General features: G+C 40.0%; 1 protein-coding gene across 1 annotated transcript in view; it reads left to right on the forward strand.

Annotated features, from left to right (window-relative positions):
- LOC139730156 (uncharacterized) overlaps positions 1–20,289 on the forward strand; it is a 201,767-nt gene extending 181,478 nt beyond the window's left edge. The window contains exons 2-12 of the mRNA XM_071641056.1: positions 3,014–3,566; positions 6,686–6,799; positions 7,748–7,839; positions 8,500–8,603; positions 10,637–10,766; positions 11,357–11,510; positions 12,271–12,340; positions 14,201–14,261; positions 16,133–16,218; positions 17,100–17,283; positions 18,316–20,289. Coding sequence (XP_071497157.1) covers positions 3,014–3,566; positions 6,686–6,799; positions 7,748–7,839; positions 8,500–8,603; positions 10,637–10,766; positions 11,357–11,510; positions 12,271–12,340; positions 14,201–14,261; positions 16,133–16,218; positions 17,100–17,283; positions 18,316–19,416 — 2,649 coding nt within the window. The 3' untranslated portion in view covers positions 19,417–20,289. The remainder of the gene's footprint in view (positions 1–3,013; positions 3,567–6,685; positions 6,800–7,747; positions 7,840–8,499; positions 8,604–10,636; positions 10,767–11,356; positions 11,511–12,270; positions 12,341–14,200; positions 14,262–16,132; positions 16,219–17,099; positions 17,284–18,315) is intronic.
- The last annotated feature ends 631 nt before the right edge of the window (positions 20,290–20,920 follow it).

A 20,920-nucleotide genomic window follows, 5' to 3' on the forward strand; every position in this document is an offset into this window, starting at 1 on the left:
ACTGCCCAGTCACCAGCTTGTAATGCTTTTGTTCAGGAATTGCGAATGCAAATGTTATCTTTATTGCTCAAATTACTGCGCAATGTAAAAAAAAAAAAAAGTATATATGGAGAAAATGGAGTAACCTTGGAAAATGCCACAGTCCTTTTTCTTTCTCTCTGTATGTGTGTGTTCTCGCAGTCACACAAATGTGGCATTCATTTGCCGTCTTTTTTTTTTTAATCTGATATTTCAATTTCTATTATGGCAGTCATGGCAGAAATGTTTTCTTTTATTTTCTGACAATATTTTCAATTATGAACTAATTGTTTGTTCTATTGATGCCCTTTCTTCAGGTCAGTTGCGTACTGTTGCTCCGTACTTCTTCTTTTTTCTATTTGTCTCTTTCTTTGTTAGATATTTTTGCAATTATCAACTGCAAAAAGTAATTGCGTCCCATACGAATTGATTGATAGTGTTTTCTACGGGCAATTTAGATGCATAAAGAGTATCGAATTTCCAATTCCATTCATTACTTAGTGATTAAAGTTTGGGAGGAAGACGTCCTAGTTAATAAAGTTCATGGGGATATAAATTGTCACAGCATTTGATTACATCAAATGTCATGCAAGGGACTACGCTAGGAGGAGAGGGAGAGAGACGAGGATCAATTAAGAAACAACATCAACAACAACGACAACGAAAAAAAAAACCCCGAGTAAAGTGCTGGTCGAATGCCGTTGGGTCATTTCCCTCGAAATAAAGCCGTAGCTTTATAACAGCAACAGTATCAACAGTAAAGATAGATAACAGACCCCCAAACACACACGCACACACAAGCACACGCACACACACACACACACACACACACACACACACACACACACAAACACGCCTGACACACGTACATAACATACACACGCACACACACGCAAAAGAAAAGTATTTTCGAGAATACTTCTGTCGCTTCTTGCAAGAGATAATGTAAGTGTAATGTATTAAAAGTGTGTTCGAGAATTTTTTTCTTCTTTTTTTTTTTTGATTCGCCAATGTGTCTGTTTCAGACACTCCAGCACAGCAGCAGCAACCGTAAAAATAGCAAGAAAAACTATAACAATAACAGAAAACAGTTTTTGTCATGCATCTGTAGCTTCTTATCAATTATATTTTTCGTCACGTGTTTGGTAGCTATCATACATTAATATAAACCTTTTTTCTCTCTCTGTTTTTTCTTCTTTTTTTGGGGGGGGGGGGGTTGGCATTAACTGATATATGTTCCGACGACCACGCACTTTTGTCTCATCATTAATTCATGAGTTCTACTCTGTCGTTACATGAATTTAAGGTTACAAATTTGCTATGATTTACGAATACATGTCATGGTAGAAATTAACAGCTTTTAGGCTCTGGACTGTACTTTGTAATCACTTGGATTTGTGTACCTTAACCTCTAACTTCCATTTGTTGCGGAAGTTTTATTTTGGTTTGTTTCTTCTTGTCGGCAATTTTTTGTCACCTCGTGAGTTAATATTGGTTTGTTTGTGTGTGTGTGTGTGGGGGGGGGGGGGGGGAGAAGTCCTGGCTGTGTAAGCGTTATCTTCAGCGTAACATCAAAATAGTTGAATTAGAATTACTATTTTAGTGTGGATTCTTGCTCCACATATCTTTCCTTTCATTTTCTGTCTGCCATACCCATCGTTTAATAGTTTTATTTTTTTCTATTGGCTACGAGGGTATTATCCGCTCGTTTCATGCGGTCACATCCCTTACATCCGATACGGTGCAAAGCCTATACTCCCATCAGGGTGTTACGACACAAGCACGTTTGCAATAGCACGGATATTGAGGATTATTAATTGCCATGGCAACACATCTCCTGTCGTCTTTGAGACTGGGGGGGGGGGGGGGAGGGAGGTGAGACGAATGAGTGCTTGACGAGGTCTACTCTACCCCCCCCCCCCGAATCTCGTTCCCATCAATGAGACAAGTTGTCAACACCTTCAAGATTATTATGTTATCTTCATGCTTTCGAAAAGGAAGAGTGTGAGAGTATTAAAGTGCGGAGAGAATCAGGCCCTTGCTTGTGGCGAGCTCTTGGAAAAAAAAAAGAAAAAGAAGGAAAAAAGATAAATACGGTCCCCTGACAATGTTCATGTGGAGTAAGTCGCAAAATTAATAGCGCAAGGCGCGTCAGGCTCCAGACGACCGTCGCCCTAGGACTTGCGTGCATGTGCGATTATACAATCACAATAGCTCTGTAATCCACTCGAATTGTCGTCTTCGTTGACTTCTTAAACCCAAGTCCACCCTCCCTCCCTCTCTCTCTCCCTCTCTCTCTCTGTATTTCTTTCTGGTTCGATATTAATTGGACCCATGTCTTCTTATAAGTTGCTATTAAAAACTGTATTCAAGCATCAATGTGCGATTTTCAAACTTTTATTTTCCTATACATTTGGCGTTTTTTTTCCCATCTCCGTGTTCATTGACGTCATTGAGAGCAATAACAGCAGCAAAAGTACCAAACAACAACAACAAATATAAACTGTCGCGGGATGCCCGTCTTGCCATGTTATATGTCATTTTTACGTCAATCGTGTATCGTATTGATTGCTCGAAACAACTGACAAGCTTATGAGATTTTATGGTCTGTCAAATTGATAACACACATACACACACACACATAAGCAAACACGGGCATACACAAAAAGGAAGTAAACACATCGAACGGGAGCTACACGTATACCGGTCAAAAGAGATGTGATGCACAATCAAAACAAAAGAAACAAAGAAACACACAAAGAAAGCATGTTGATTTTGATAATTACCTGCAATTACTGAGAATGTGGTTGGTGAAAAGTATAACGATGTCCACGGCCTTCTTTTTTTCAAAAAAAATTATGAAATTTTGCGTGCGTGTTTGTGTGTGTGTGTGTGTCTGTGCGTGTGTCAATGATGGCAGCATGACAATATTCTCACGGAATTACATAAAAAATGTCAATTCGTTTGTTTGTCTTTTTTTCTTGTCACTCCGCAGACAACCCTTCTCGCATGCCTCTGTGTCTTGCTAGCGAGTGTGAACGGACAAACTGAGCCGAATCCACAAACCTCTTTGCCTGGCGCCAACCGACAGAACCAGTCCACATCGACGCCTAGCACCTCTTTCTCTTCCAACACCACCGCTGCCGCCACCTCACTCCCTCTCTCGCCGTCCTTGTCCCCTCGAAACTCCTCCGCGTCTTCCACCGATGCAACGCCAGTAGACCGCGTCGCACTCAGCGGTACGCTCGAGCCGAATACAACAGCGGCGTTTGCCACCAACGACACCACTGGCGGCACCACCGCAAAGATGGAGATTACCTACATTGCCCGCATGCCCACCACGCGGGCACCAACGGAGCCTCCCCAGACACCTTCGGAGACGCCGATCGAGGAGCCGGAGAATCAGCTGTTGAACGCATCGATGTTCGATCTGTTCGCCAAGCAGTACGCGGAGATGCAGAGCCTCAACTGGAGCGTCCCCAGGATAGAGTGCATAGCGCGGAGCTTTCTGGAGCCGATGTTCCTCAACTTCGAGGCAGAAAATGGAGGTAAGGTGTAAGTTGTGAGGTGCCTCTTTACCCTTAGCCAGCACATCAGTCAAAACACACAGTGCACGAAACTAACCACACGATGAACTGTCTGCTTGTGTAAGATATCTTCTACATTATACTTTGGTTGAAGGCAATCCCTATGATATGCCCATGTATGCTAAACCACTAGATAATCCGTGCCTGTTTACGTCGATAGAGGGCAGTTTGTTAATCAGTTGCAATAGAAACAACCCGACGCACAATTCGTTAATTTGAAAGAATGCGCAGTGCCCGATGTTGAAAAGTATTAGAGACAGCACTCGCTGTAGGACGATATTTCGGTAGTCTAGTAGATACAACGCATGTCTAGTGATCAGGATATCATTGGTTCGAGTCCAACTCGACTATCCTGACCTGTGTTTGTATTATGGCTACTGTAAAACACTGAAATTCAGTCCTTATTTGCGTCGAACCCATAGGGCATTCTGTCAATCAATTGCAATTTTGTATGTTGCTTATACGTATGTAACAGTATTTGTGGACTTACAGTTTAATTCAAATATATGTACTATATAAGTTTTATCATATGTGACCCTGCACCTCGAAACAAACAAAAAGTCGCCAGACATGAATTTTTAGTTAAGACCATGTTCTGAAAGAGCAGACTTTAAGCTTTAAAATGATGCATAACTCAAATCAAATGGACTCTCCTAACATATCTAAATATTGGAAAGAAAGCACAAACTCAGGAAAAGTGTGTACTGAGAAAAGAGGCTCTGAAGTACAGTGTCTATTCAAGCGCTTAATCTTTACCAAACCGTGCTGGCTGTGCGATGAATGGGACAAAAACAGGAAGTAAACCACCAGAGTAACAACAATGAAGGGATTATCAGATTAACATGAAATTAAGCATGCCTCATTAACACATTCTGTCCATAATCAACGCCAACTTTCAAAGCAGTAGCACTGTCCTCTTAAAAGTTATTAGAGTTGAAAGGGAAGAGTGTGGACAAGGTTTTTCAGAAATGAAAAAGGGATTCTAAAGACACACCTAATCACACTATTCTACCAAAAATGTTCGAGATAAACTGCTAAAAAACACACTTTCCTGCCCGTTTTTGTGATACCAAACTTTAGCATAATGTAAAAGAAGACCCGCTCTTTCAGAAAATATGAAAAAGTCAAGTTCGGCTAAGTTGACCCATTTTACTTATTTTCAGTTCTCACGCAAAATCAGTGTGTGCGACTTTATGTTCGTTTTGAGGTGCACGGTCACATATATTCATTTTGGCATATCATTTCTGTTGTGAAAACGGAGAGTAAAATAATTTAACTGTCATTATCATTAACTCATTACAACTATAATGTGAAAATGAAAAAGTCTAACTTAAACGTTTACAGTCGTTGTATCTGGTAAATGGGTGGAATCTCTAACATTCCGTTTGTTGAACTACCCGCTTTTATACAAGTCAGGTTAATTAGCCGGTATTTCATTCTAAACGAATGATAGAAAAGCAATATTGTTGTTGTTGTTGTTGATGATGATGGTGATGATGATGAAGATGAAGATGATGATGATGATGATGATGATGAGAAGGAGGAGGAGGAGGAGGAGGATGCAATGTCAAATAATAACACGGGAGGAGGTGCTTCTGCTCAGTATTTCAAAGCGGTCTTGATTGAAAACTACAGGTGTCAGCGCTTGGAAATTCCCAAATTGTCGAGAAGAGAATCGGCTTATTTCCCAATTGTCTTGGTCGGGGCGAGAAATATCACTCTCAGTTTTCTCGAACTCGCAAATCTAATAACTCGCCGACAAGTCGTCGCTGAGGGAGTGCTTTGCACTTGTATTCATCTTGTGTTGTGGATACGCCTCACACCAGTTCGTACTACATGACTGTATGCAGTCATGTAGAAAAAAAAGAAGAGAAAAAAAAAGTGGATGGAAATGAGGGAGGTGGGAAAATGATGAGATTTCGTATGATGTGATTTAGTTTCATGCTTCGTATACAAATGAATATGTTTGTTTCACTCCTTGTATCCGGATATTTTCAGGAGAGGGGAATAGAAAAGCGGAATTATTCCCCTTTGGCTATGTTCAAAGAACTATACACTCAATGTTTGGTTTTGCTTGTTTGTTTTTGTTTTTTCAAATAACTATCGAAAGTACATGTCAATGTCAAAAGAAAATCCAATTACACATGTCATATGCACTTTCTCAAACGATGGAATCTGTTCCTTTATTTCATTTTTCGTTTCATATTTTTTCTATCTTGACACGCATTATGAAGCTGAAAGAATCACAATATATCGCCAAAATGAGGAATGGGTTTGCGGTAGCACCATCTGTATGTAGTTCCTGAAAGGACCGCTGTTTGGAGAATGAAGACCCTACTGTAGAAAGAAGAGAATTGAGGAGGGAAGCGACGTAGGGAGTGCGGCATTGGGAAGGCAAATAGGGAGAGTAGTATAGGGCAGCATGCAGTAAAGGTGGAAGTTGAGGTTCGCCAAATGTTTTGTGGGTTATATTGACACTGGAACGGAATGAAGAAGAAAATGAAAAAATGTTAAGTTGTTGTTGTTGTTTTGATGAGTTCATGGATGACTTCCATGGAGTGCATGTCAAGCCAATGGGGGGGGGGGGTGTTATGTCAGGGAGTCCATGAGTAACGATTCCATCTGTATTATCTTAAAGTGAACACCCCTAAGAAGATGCTAAGTATACTCCTATATAGTAGTAACAGTGCCCTTATACTACTTCGTTGCATGTCTTTGGTGTGATATAGGCCTTCAAATTATTCGTGTTTGGCACATGTCGATACGTTTCCATTACTATTGTACATCATCACCGTCACCATCAAATTGTTAGCGTTTTTATTACTATCGTTGATCGTAGTTATTATCATGATCATCACAATCATCAATATGTTGTACATTGATATGATTATGATTATGATGATTGTAATGGGATGACAATTGTGATGATAGGTTTCTGGAAGCTGTCAATGTTATTATAATGACCATAACTGTTGTTTTATCATAATCAATATCATCATTTTGTCAGTGTCATTTTCATCAGTAGACGTTTCGAAGATATTTTGATCGTTTTATCCATGTCTTCTAACGCCCACATGCAGGGTTCTACTGTCCGAGCTACTATGACCAGATCCAGTGTTGGAAGGCCAGTCCACCGGGCGTGGTCGAGATGCAGTGTCCGGAGTCCTTTCGTGGTGTGCCCTACAATACCAATGGTAGGATGGATGCTGCCAGTTAGCCATGAAGTTTTGTGCCTTTTTTATTTGGTTTTAATTTCCCATTATCTTATCAGTTCACCTGAGCAGGGAATAACCCGAGTGAGATATAATTATTTCATCACCTTTATCCTTCTAACGGCATGCTTAAAGGATCTATATTGTATTCATATAATGTGGAATTGGCGCATTATAAGTACCCTGTACTATTATTATTATTATTATTATTATTATTATTATTATTATTATCATTATTATATGCACGTTGACTTGAGTTGATTCATATTGCCCTAAACATCGCTTTTCAGGCCAAAGTATATCTAAATATGTGCAGTATATGTTTTATATCGTTTTAATCATTTCTCATCATATTACTTAGATACCCCAACAAATAAGAACAAAACTTCCAAACCAAGATTCTGCCAGTGACATCATTTGTCATTCATTGCTAGTGTATTGATATGATTATAAAAACAAAACAAAACAAAACATTGAAATGCATCTTTCCCCTGACCGAGCATAATTTGCATGTTTCCATGTTACTTATCTGATTAACAAGAATACATTGCAGAGAAACATGAAGAGAAATATTCTCGGTCCACGGGAGCACCCAGGGGTTAAGACGAGCACAATGCACCCCACCCCTTTATTGCCCATCTCGTTTATGCTGTTTCTTTTGGCCATTTTCCTGTATTTTCATCTGTTTCTCACTACCGTCAAATTCTTTATTCTTTCATCACCATCATTCTCTTTTCCCAGTCCCTCTGATTCGAACTATTCTTTTTCCTAAAATAGGTTTGCTAATATCACACAAGAGATGTTTTGCATTAAAAAAAAAAAGGCCTAAAGCGCGTCAATATTACCTTCATAATCGTTTCTTAGAAACCAGTTCCGACTGTTTTAATCGAATTCCTCCTTCTCGTTTGTTGTTTTTCAATTATCCTGCAGATACGGTTACAAGAATTTGCCTTTTTGATGGTACGTGGGGAAACGACAACAAATCAAACTACGGAAACTGCTCCCCGATCGTAACTGAGCGTGTAAGTTTTGATTCGTTTTGGGGTTTTTTCAACAATTCTGAATGAAAATAAAAGTATGTACTCAAAAACAGTGAAAGGTGAATGTGACATGAATAAATGAATAAATAATACGCTTTACATAAATCTACAGAATTTGTTCGTGTTGATTAATTCGAACGTTCCAAGTACTATGATTATGTTGTGACACTGTGCCTGTACATGAAATTGGCATTTGGGACAGAATTAAACGTCTGTCTCCTTAATTTGACTAAAGTAGACTTTAGAATGAATGATATGAAACGAAATTAAATGCCCATGGAATAAAGATGAACCGTCAGAGCAGAGCGTTGACAAAAATCGTTTGAATGTGCACGCGTATTTATAAATGAAGAATAGAAATGAACCGTCAGAGAAGACTGTTGACGGAAATCGTTTGAATATGAACGCGTATTTGATTCGAATGCAAATCCAAAGAAAGTGGGCAAGAAAAACTATAATAGAAGTATTTGCATTTTGAAGTTTCACCATAAGATGGGTTGGGATATCCCATTCCATCCTTGTCTAGTGTGTCAAATGTTGCTTTCTTTTAGACTGTCATCTGATGATGACAACCTTCAGTATCGTTGTCATCTCGACCGTCATTTTTCTCTTTTTTTCTGCTTTTTTTTCGCATAATCACAGGAATTTGACCCCCACTCACGAGCGGCTGATCTCATAACGTACACGGGCTATGCCCTGTCCCTCACCACGCTGCTGGGGGCGTTCTTCATATTGGTGTATTTCAAGTGAGTATTTCTCCCTGACAGCGGCGCCAAGCGATACAACGACGCATTTCTACGTCGTTGCAGCTGTCATCATTCAGTGTTTCCCCTCTTTTGATAGGACGATTTAATCTCCTGTCTATGAGAAAGCAGTTTACATTCTGACACATTCTACCACAATATTAAACAGCATAAAATATTATCATTGTTTTGTTCATTATGACCACCATCTATTGATGATAATTACAATGGCATGGTTGTGTTGTTACGGAACATTCGAGTGATGAAGGCACAAGTGCATATTATAATAATAATTGGCTAGCATTGCCATGCCATGGATATCGTATCATCTGACACTGTACACTGCTTCAATGCTGACACAGTGTGTTATCACTTTATGTATATAAATGTAGATATAATCATGATTATATAAAACAAAATACAAAAATAAAAAGATGAGGAGGGAAAAAAAGGAGTGCAGGACAAAATTATGATGTTGACTCGTACTTTCGAATTTTGCAGTTGCCCTCGAAATTTTATGATGATAATATGATACACCAATATCGTTAATTAAATTGTATTAGGATTGGTGAGGACTATCGGCTCACATCTCGGTAGCACCCTTGTCCGGGATTCCTGTAAAAGTCGAATGGTGGATCGACACCAGCCGGAAAATCGAGATCGAGCTGTCGAAACGATGCATGCACGCCCCCTGTAGGCTTAAAATCGCAACCTAGATTTGCGTCAGCAATAATCCGATCTGCCACTGTCATGTGACTGTAAGGTTGTATAGCGCCAAGAGACAAGGGGGAGAAAAAGTAAATATAATGAGCAAATGAATAAATAAGAACCACGACAATATCATTATGCGCAGGGAATCGTCGTCGAATCGATTTGAATATTTCATTTGGTCTCTTATGTCAAGTAGGATTTCATATTAGTATGTGTATATGGAGGGGGGGGGGTGTTACAGGAAAGCAAAAGTGAAAAAAAAAAGAAACGACAAAATGAGCATTAAAGACGATAACAGTGTTCAGGAAGTCGTGCTTCGTGGATCGTTCGATGTGTTTGTCAAGGTGATAATAGCTCCCAATCAATCACGTACCAAGTACGACACTTCTTTTTATCGGAGTTTTAGCCCTTCGGCAACGACCTACAATTTAAGGTTCAAGGATGACGAAGATTTTCGCTCTTGCGTCCATCGGCTTATTCATTTCGTTCTTGTTTTCTTTTTTCATGTGTATGGGTTCTCTTATTATCTTTAGCATTTTTTTTTTCGTATCATTAGTCTTGTTTTGTACAAGCTGTTGTCAGTCAACGAACCTGTAAAAGTTGTCGAACACGGTTTTACCTTTCAGTAAATGATATGCATGAGGCTATGCGGCCAAACGCAGATTTGTAGTTCAGGTGCAATGAACGCCATTATGTCAGTGCGTGTAGTTCCTGTTTTGCAGTGCAGCACACTTTATACTCTTGCTCTTATCCCACGTTTCCACTCGTCCACGTGACAGGTAGGGCTACATCCATGGCAAGCAAAACTCGTTCGATCCTCACCAATTTTCGAAGTGATATCTCACCATGCCCAGGAAATTATGCCTAATTACCGCAGCTTTTTTTATACGATCAAACCCAATTTTAATAATATTATCACATAATCCTTGTGCTTGGAAAGCAATATTTCCATTTCTTTCTCATTTGCAGGGTAGATGGCCCTTTTAGTTAAAAAGAAAATGCTTCTCGAAGACTGGGGCTGAGAATGCAATGATGTGCAATGTAAAGTAACAATTGCAAATTATATGAATAAAAAAAAAAACAGAACAAACGAATACAAGGTGCAAAACATGTCGCAATCGTTACTGTTGCAAATGAATATAATACAAACAGACAACACGCACTATTACATATATATACACATACACACTCACATACACACACACACACACACACACACACACATGCACGCACACCAACCCTAAAACGAATAAAGAGAGATCAAAATTATTTCTGACTCAAACTATATGTTAACCTCCCCTACACCTTTCCATCTCTACCACCAGGAGTCTGCGTTGTGTACGGAACTACATTCACCTCAACCTCGTCTCCAGCTTCATTCTCCTGTGCATTGTCTTCTTCTTCACCATTATCCTCAGCTCAACCTTCAAATCGTCAAGTTTTTTGTTCAGCAAAGTGAGTTCATCTTCCCTGAAAAAAATCCAACATTTCTATGCTTAAAAATAACCTGTGAGGAATGTTACCCGAATTATTGAGAGCCTAAAAGAAAAGCATTGGTTTTTTCCTCTATAATTCATGTTTCTTTGGTGTTTGCCATATACGCTGTAAGAAAAAGTCTAAAGACCCTCTAGCGTAGGGATACCATGGAGTGGGAAGGCTGACCCGGCTAGGATATATTCGAGAATCCCCGTAACGAATTGTGTACAACTTTATCACTGATATGTATGGAAGTACACGCACAGCCGAAGAATCCCGACTGGAGTCGAATGTTGCCGATGATTTTGCTAACGGCCCGGAGCTATTCGTGGTTTTCGAGTATACCCCGATGGGCGGCGAATGAAGGTCGATTTAAACGGGCCATCCATAAATCCTCGCGCTGCCGGATCTTTAATCAGTATGGAACAGGATGCACATCACTCGTAATTAACCAAACCTCAGTTCAGACAAGTGCCATGGATACTTATGTGGGGCTTTGCCGACGATTCACTCAAAACAAAGCTAATTAATCTGTTTTCTATCTCCCCCCCCCCCCCCGCTCCGTTCAGTGGTATTGTCAGCTACAAATGACGGCTGTAATGTACCTCACACTGACGAATTTCTTCTGGATGTTCGTCGAGGGTTTGTACCTACACACGATGGTAACTCGCGCCCTCGTTGTTCGACGGGAAAGATTTTGGGTCTACTGTCTGATCGGTTGGGGTGAGTGCGTAATACCAACAAATCCTTGCTCTTTTGTCTGTTTTGTTTTGTTGATTTGATTTTTCGGTTTTTTTAAATATTTTCATTTATCTTGTTGTTGCCATTCTATTTCAAAAGACCTAATTTACCCTCATATATTTCAAAACTTACATTCTTTTTAAATGAAATAAGCATGGAAAACTACAATAAAAAGATAAATCCAACACAATTATCGGCTGATATTTTGTATGCAAATATGCATGAGATCATACTGAAATTGACCTGTATATGCAAGAAATGTTGCATAGATATTGCAATGTACTTTTCATTTATATAATACATTTGCGGTTCTTTCAGCCACCTTATTTTACCCGCGGTCTACTTCATCGGTCAAATGTTACACTACTAGAAAGAACACAGTGTCCCCGCACAGTATGTTCACAGTGTGTTCATATAGTCGATTATGTGGAAACGCTCGAATTCAACAGTTTGAAGATGATTTCACACTGTGGTGTGGTTTTCACAGTGTTCACATAGTAATGCTTTGTTTCACACTGTGAATTGACGGCTCACATTGTGTTCACACTGTTAAAACGCTCGAAATTAACAGAGTGAAGAGATTTCACACTGTGTTCACAATGTGTTCACACTGGGACACCGTGTTCTTTCCAGCAGGATGTCCATGTTGTGCTGACTAATTGATTCTTGCAATGTTTCCCCAGCATAAAGATGATTAAAAAAACACTCTTTTTTCTGTGAACCGTTTCTATCTTCATCGCAGGGCTACCGGTGGTCTTCGCAGTGGGACATGTCATTACTATGCTGGCATTGACGTCAACAGGCGGGGGAGAGTAAGTGTCATTCAACTCAAAGAATAATACCAATCTTTTAGTAATCATGCCTCAACATTCAGAGTATTGTCTATAGATGGTAAACAGCAATTGTAAAGAACACTTTATGAAAGGTCAATGTGTGTGCTTTGTTTGATGTTTCTTCGCTTGCTTCTTTCATGCCACACACATACACTTTAATTGTATTGCTCTACACACACATACTCACACATGGTACACACACACACACACACATACACATTTTTTTTTTCAAAAATCTTTATTTGATTTATTTAATTTTACACAACAAAGCACACAAGCACACACACAAGCAAACAGTTACTCAATAATAATGGAATAGAGTGTAATGCGTGTTACTTTGATCTCTAGACTGCACTGGTAAAGACTGAGGTATGGAATATCTAATTATGTGTATGTAGATTTATAGCAGCAAACTGGGTTGACTTCGAATTGATAATAATGTATCGATATGAGTGAATTGGTATGTATGAACTTGTTCTTATCAGTACACCACTTAATGCCTTGCAACAATAATGTCACTAACACGACTGTTTGGGGTTTTTTAGGTAGTAATCTTAGCTGGTAATAAAAATGATATTATAGTAATATACATGTATTTCTCTTATTTGTGAAGTCACAAGTTAGGAAAACAGTGTCGACATGAACACGTGAAAGCGAAGTATTAACTTTGTGACGCCCTCTAAACACCACATTACTAGAATTATTCTTTGCAATTTTTGAATAATTTTGATCATAACTTTCTAAATATAACTAAAATCATTTGCCATATCACTCAAAGTGACGTTGAGCTATTGCGTCTGCTTCTCTGCCTTTAACATCTTTTTCTACCGCGGGGGAAAACGACTTTCCCCGCGGTGGGGGGAAAACCCCGTCTTTTTCAAACACTACACATGGTAAACGATCCCGGGCCATTATGATATCAACAACGGTTCAAGAAAGTATTCATCAAATTTTCGATTGATATACGACTACCCCCCGGGGAAACCTCTCTGAACAGGCGTTTTGACAATAATTCAATATAAAAAGTATTACCAGAAGAAGTTTACCTGAAAACGTTGACTTGTCATCACAATGGCTTCATAACAAGAAACATTCATTATTTTATGAGTTTAAAAAAAATGAAAATTTGATACCTTAACTTCTTCCTTCAGAATTCAAAGTCAAAAGTTTGCAAAATTTAAATGTGGGATGTTGGGGAAGTGTTTTGAATTGACCTATTTAACGCGGGAAAAATATTTGTTGTTGGAAAGGTTAGATTCTCGAGGAAGTCATGACGAAAATATCAGAATGCCATTTTCGCAGTCAGCTGTGACGATGTACAAATAAGACGATGCAATTTGAAACCCACGTGCAGAGTCAAGATTCGATTTTCCAGTAGGCCTAAAAACGATCCGTTTTTTTTTTTTCTGTCAACAAAGCAGATGATATCTTAAAAGAAGAAATCATGACCTCCACGACTTTGAGTATGTCGTTGTATCTAGTACCCATGATCATAAAAATATCAAATTTCCAACTTGTATAACTTCCTTATCTCATGTCCGATTACTTTCTTTCAATGAAACCTTTACTATCCTGTATAGATCTGATCGTGCTGTGGGTAAGAAATAGTTACTTGAAGAAGATACGGATTTGAAGTTGCAGTGCAAGTATTTTTCCCGTTTGCAGACCCATGGTGTTTGCGTCTTAGTCTGTTTGTTTTCTCCGTTTTATCACTGGTGATATTAATGGAAGCTTGAATGAAGATAATGCGTATTTTGGTATGATTATTTTGGTCTAGATATCTGAGGTATATTTATTTCAACACATGTCATTTTCATGCTATCTTCCTCTCTTCTCTAGATGCTCACAGAAAAATGAAGTGGATTACATCTTTCGTGTTCCAATCATGATTGTGATTTTGGTGAGTTCAAACTGTTCATACATTTGTGACCCGCTACAACAGAATGACCCGAAAGTCGTTGTCGGCCGAGCCGAGAAAATCGAGTTTGAAGTCAGATCATCAAAATCAGTCAAAAACCATCAAATTTCTGTTTTTAACATAATTTTGTATTGTGCCGAAATTTCGAAGCTAAAATAATGATTAAAGGAAAGGCAAGAAATTAGGTTTTTTTCTGGGCCATGATTTTCCGACTTTCAATGGAACAGAAACGTGTCCGAAGATTTGGATTTAACACTGCAGATAGACTCCGCCACTAGCAACGGAGGGAGTGATCTTATTGGTTTGTGCATGGCATCCTCGTTACTGATTGGTCGTGCGTAGACCGCTTGTGCTAAGCTTGAATAAACATCGCGGAGGTTGCTAGGAGCGTACCTTCTATATTGTCAAGAGGTGAAAACTGTCTTACCTTCCCTTGATCACGATTGCGTCGGGAGGAAAACTTTCTCATCCACTGAGTACCTTTATGAATCGTGTGATATATGAAATTGAAGAAGATGAGTAAGGAAATAATGTCATGTAATTTTCAGAAAATCGACCTCCCCACGACTTTCAGATCCTTTTGTTGTAGCGGGTCACATTAACTCTACAGCAATTGTCATGAAAATAATGCATTATGTGCTCTGTATGATTGCAATCGCAGTTGTGGCCTTTGTCCGTATGCTTAGGAATACGAGAAAATTAGATATCTGCTTAGATGTAGATATTTTGTGTCGCAGAAGACTTCATTGTAACAAAGCGAGTTAAAACGATTTACTTGACATTACTTGCCGTTCGTAGAAACTGCGGATACATGTATTCACTTTTTAGTTGCGCTTTTGTCGTTTTTATCTCGTATGGGTGATTGAAATTATTCTTACCAAAAAACCAACCTATAAATGTTCCGCCTTATGGTATTCATCCCCGTCGACAGGTAAAAAAAGATGGTACAGATCAAAACGATGATGTCCTTGTTTACCCTGGGTTTCATGAAAATAATGCTAGAATGATTGAACCTGATATATACAGAGTAAATTTTGAGAGTTGCAGAGCGAGGAGAAAAAAAATACTAAATGAGACGAAGCTCATGCGGAGAATGGAGTCGGGTCGGGTCGGGACATGTAGGGAGAGCAAGATGAATTACATGGACACTTCGACAGTTTTGACATTAATGTCAAGATAACATGATACACAAGCTCGACAGCAAACCACATCAATAACACCACCCACTCACAAGACTTTGATATCGCCCACGTACAGTATGTCCCCCCCCCCCCCAAGAAAAAAAAAAAAAGAAGAATACAATCGGATATCCACATTAGTAACGTTAACGCCTTACCTATCATGCCTATATTTTGCAGAAAACCCCATTCAATTTGGTTAAGTGTTCATAGAGAAATGCGGATCTTTGTAAGGCATGTCATGGGCCTGTTCCTTCCAAATTTAGCACTTGGATGCTCTTGCAACTGCATAATAATGTGTGAACACAGTGGACAGAACTTGGCGGGAAGGGATTCCTGACATGCTCTAGCTTCAAAGATCTCCGTTTCTCTTTGACCATTGAAGCAAATCGAATGGGGTTTTCTGTGAGATGTGGGTAATGAGTTACAGTTTCATACCCTGAAACTGTATAATTGGATTGATTTATTTTTAAAGTTATCATTGTGGAGGGTCCCGTTGTATTTTGTATTTTATCTTTTTTTTTTTTTTGGACATACGGTAATTTGCCAGGTATTAATACGGTCGTCATTCTCGTTGTTGATGTTGTGGTTTTCATTTTATTTTTGTTCCTTCTATTCGTGCATTCTGGTATAATTCTGTAAAAATGGCTTATGTCACAATTTGTTTATTCTCAGATTAATGTCATCTTCATGTCCCACATCATCATCATTCTCGTCACCAAGCTAAGGGCGTCGCATTCCTTTGAAACTCAACAGTACAGGTAAGGCAGGGTCATATATTATTTATATGCATTTGATGTATAAAGAGTTTGCTTGCAAAACTATAGTTAACTCCATTCTTGCTGATTTAAGATATTTGCGATTAAAGCTGCTTAAAACATGAGATATTCTTAACATTAAGTTCAGGAATATTCATTGCCATGTATCGAGTGAGATATCACTGGGATGGTTTTTCTTTGCGCTATCTGATGATAATTACTTCAAAATGTTTAGAAATGGCCCTTAAGACGTTTTGCAATCTAAGTCTTCATAATTATTTTTTTTTTTAAAAGTATGCAGAGAGAGAGAGAGAGAGAGGAGGTGGGGGGGGGGGGGGGACAGAGGGAGGGAGAGAATGAGAGAGGAAAACTTCAACGGCTTCGGCTGGTGTCGCCCGCGACTGCCTGCGCTTCTACAACGTAAAGGAACCACGGGACTCGAACCTGCCATCTACTGCTTTCCGGGCAGCGACACTATCAACAGGCTATCCCTAGTTGCCGTCTTTTGACACGATGAACTTGGAACAAGTCCCTTTTTTCCTTTTTTTTCCCCCGACATGTTTGTTAAATTACAGATCAGCAGTTGCGATCTTACAAATTCCATTTATAGAGGGAGAAAAATCGAAGAGAATTCATACCTCAACCTTCACACCTCTACTTAATATTATGTTGCTTAAATAAGTTTCATTTACTTTGCTTTGCTCATGAAACCTTATTATCTGTCATCAAAGAATGTAAAATGCCTACGCTCTTTTCAAAAAATGTTAATAGAAATTGAGTTGAATTGCATTGAATGGAATAGAATAGAATAGAATTGATTTGATTTGAATTGAATTGAATTGAATTGAATTGAATTGAATTGAATTTGTCTCCTCCCACGATAGGAAGGGCGTCCGAGGTATAGTGGTGCTCCTGCCGTTGCTAGGGGCGTCGTACTTCATGCTGCTCGTCGAGCCGTCGCCCGAGGAACCGAATGTCAGCACCCGCCTTTATCTCTACGTCAACGCTTTCTTGCAGTCAACACAAGGCTTCTTCGTGGCTATCATCTATGTCTACATGAATCAGGAGGTGGGTCCCGTCTTAATTGTGTATCCCGCTTTTCTATCATTATGTAACCGTATGCCGACTACACGGAACGCACAGCCCCATAATACCTTCGTGATTATTTTGAGTTGATCCGAGTATCCTCTCGGATCACCTTCTCGGATCATCTTTTGTTCTTGTATTTTTCTTTCATATTGCTCTCTTTTGTTTCTCCCTAAATCACCTTTTTCTCCTCCTACTCCTTCCATTCTCCTTCTTCTCCTTTTCCTCCTCCTCCGCCTTTTTCTTCTCCTTTCTCCTCCTTACATTCCACCTTCTTTGTTCCTCGTGTTGATTTCGTGGTGCTCGGAAGAGATGGAAGCGGTTTGTGACATCTTTAATATAACACTTTTGTCTTGTGATTTGATCGACTCAGGGCCTATTTACCGAGATTGTCATTTCTGTTCTCATTAATTGTTTTTCCAGTTTTTTTTTTTTTCTGACAAGCTTGGTATAATTTACGGATAGTTGATTTCAGTTGAAAATATGAGGTGACCTTGATATACTCATAAACATTCTTAATGAGAGACGACAGAGACTTGGGTTCTGTTAAGTATAGTTCGTGGAAACAAAAAAAAACCACACAAACAGACTATATTGATACAATTCTGTCAAGTTTAAGTAGCCGGAAGACACTCTTAGCTTACGTGGACAATCGTTGTAGCGTTTGACAATCCGAAATGGTTGATGTTTTTTGTGATCCTAAAATTCCTATCATGCCAAATGTTACATCTTACTGAAAATGAATGAAAGCACTGGTCTACAAGGTCATGTACGGCGTATTGTACTGTGAAAAAAAACTATTCAGAACAAGTTACAGGACTAAAACCATTTATTTGATGTTGACTTCAGCTTAGAGCGTGCCAAGGTGCAGATGTAGTCTTTGATTTACCTTTGCTGTTTTAATTTATAATAGATATTTTATAATAATCCACTTCTTACATTCGATACTACTGGTTAAGCTTCTTACATCAGTGAGCTGTATTGATATGATTTTTATTTTCAACGCTGCTTTAGGTCCAGAACGTTGTCAAACGACGATTCCGAAGATGGCGGGAAGAACACACACTACCTTCACGTCATTACTCGAGACGGGGCTCAAACTCGCGTCAGAACAGTATGATGAACAATGTGCCACAATTCCGGAAGGGTTCGCATGAAGACAATACCATGCGTACAGCAATCTCCTGGAAGTCGACTGCTGGCGAACATGTGGGAAACGGGAAAGTCCCTTCCGCCACAAGGCAAGAGGAGTTGCTCCCTCTACGGCCGGTACATGACTCCAGCCCTGTCCTTGGTCCGAAGCTTCCGGTGTGGCCAGCGGCGGATTCTTCAGTTGCGTACCACAAAGAGACAGCGGCGTTGACCACTGGAGGTGACGCGACTGCACCAAGTAATGGTGTGGAGTTGCACGATTCGCTGTTAGCGGAGAACGAGAGTCGAACTGACGGGAACTTGATGGACGATCAGGAGCTGAACCCTTCTATCGCCGTGGGCTCGGACGAGGCACTTATTGTCCACGGTAACACGCCCGTCATGGAGCAGAACCTGTTCCTGCAGGACAAACTCCTGCACGAGAACAACAACGTGCAAAGCAATGGCCTCAGGCCGAATGGTTCGGACGAAAACCTATTGGGTGCGCCTTCCACTGATGTTGGTTCCGCTATAGACTATAGAATGAGTTCGCAAGCGCCTGGTCTCATTCCGGACGGCAATGTGAACAACAGTAACAATACGCAGCTTCCATGTATATTAAAAACAGCCCGCGAGAGGCCTTACACCTGCCCCAGGAAACGCGTTGTCTTTGTTTGTCCGGAGAGAATAGAGCAGCAAACCAATCCGCAGCAGTTTTTCGACAGCACGGACTGTGACACGGTGGTAGACACCGACCAAACGCTCGGGTTACCGCCCCCGCCTCCTTACACCTGCAGCACCATCGCCTCGGACCAGTGGACGCGCGAAGGGGACAGGTCCAAGTGGAGCCCAAAGCTCCTCTTCAAGCGCCCGAAGTGCTACGGAAGCCCCACGTCGCAGAGGCTCGTTCCTTCAGGGGTGGAGGAGAAAGGCAAGAACGGCCGGATAAAACTCCCGAAGGGACCGGCGGGAACTCCCGTATGACTAGCACACGAGTGGATGTAATTGCCTCAAGATTGGTTACTTCCTGACTGATTGTTATTTTGTTCTTCTTCTGCTTCTCTTATGCAGAACATTGTTTATTGTTTTTATTTTATAATTATGGGTACAGCGTTACCAGGACCAGACAAGAGCAGTGTCAGGAATGGAATGCAGCGTCCACTCGTGATTGATTTTCTGTCTCCACGATGCAAATTCGATGACACAAATTGCCTTCAAAATGTTTTATTCTTTGAAACACGTCAAAATGATGGCGCATGCTTCAGAGTTCCTTGACAACGGAAGAGTGACACGCGCGCGGAAAAAGAAAACCACTTGTAAAGTGGAAAGGAGTAACCCTTGTTGCACTGCGTTGTTTGCGGTGATGCCTTGTGCCACAGAGAAAGTGAATTGTGATAACGGCTTGAACAACTTCTAACTACTCTGTGAAGTGAAATGAATGACAATGCTCTTCCATTTTTGGAGATGAAGGTAAAAGGGCGGACAGTTTGTATAGGACCGTCTTCAATGTCGGATAGCAGTGTGAGCATGAACGGACCTAATGTGCTCGTTGACTGATGCTATTGAGAAACGTTTCGAAGAAAACGATTATTTTCCCTTGTGAAAATTCGACGACACATTGCATTTCGTTCGGATTCTGTCGATGTTCAACTAGTTGAAAAGTCAACTGAAATTACACGTATGCACAACGAACGCTGTTGACGCAGCCATGTTTTCACAGGTTGTTTTTGAACGAACCGAAGCTAGTTATCATGGTTATACACATTAAACTTTGGCCAACGGGACGTCATGTGGACGTCCTCTTTTACCATCAACATCACGTATTAGACCAGAAAAAAAAAAATCTTTACCTAAAATCCCGTGAGATGGAAAAAAATGATTCTTGATAAATGAAAAAAGTATAAATATCTCATGGGTTTTGCAAGGAAACATTTAATGTCCATCGATTGGCTATTATATACTGTCAAACACGTTTCGTGAAATACGCCCTGGATGATCAGCTGTCGCGTACAGTGTGCGTCATACGTGTAATCCTTAAAGTATTAATGACCACTGATAGATAACTAACCATAAGAAGTATTCTAGTAGCATTGTGAGAATATAACCACGTTTCTTGAATTTGATATCGATTGATAATATTCCTTCACGAATGAACGGTCGCCATATTAGCCGATTGCTACCGCTTGGTGGCGCCTTCCTTTTAAATCGCCTGTCTACGTCGTAAAGGGCGTAATGTTCTGACATGTCGTGAGCTGTAGACCATTATTTAGCTGCCGCTTTGCTTCTCATACAACACTGGCATGAAATAGAGCCAAACGAGCCTGTTTAAGTTAGCCTGCCTTGCTTTACGATTTAGATTTGCATTATACATAATCGGGACTCATAAAGAAACGTGCAGGCTGTATGTATTTCAACAAAGTGCACGTTAAAATATGTATGTAGATGGTATAATTATAAAACGAACGATTATTTCTCGCCTCTGATCCTG

This window comes from Diadema antillarum, unplaced genomic scaffold (assembly GCF_040938485.1).
Source record: "Diadema antillarum isolate AM-2024a unplaced genomic scaffold, OU_Dant_1.0 seq00000293_RagTag, whole genome shotgun sequence".
Classification (NCBI taxonomy): Eukaryota; Metazoa; Echinodermata; class Echinoidea; order Diadematoida; family Diadematidae; genus Diadema; species Diadema antillarum.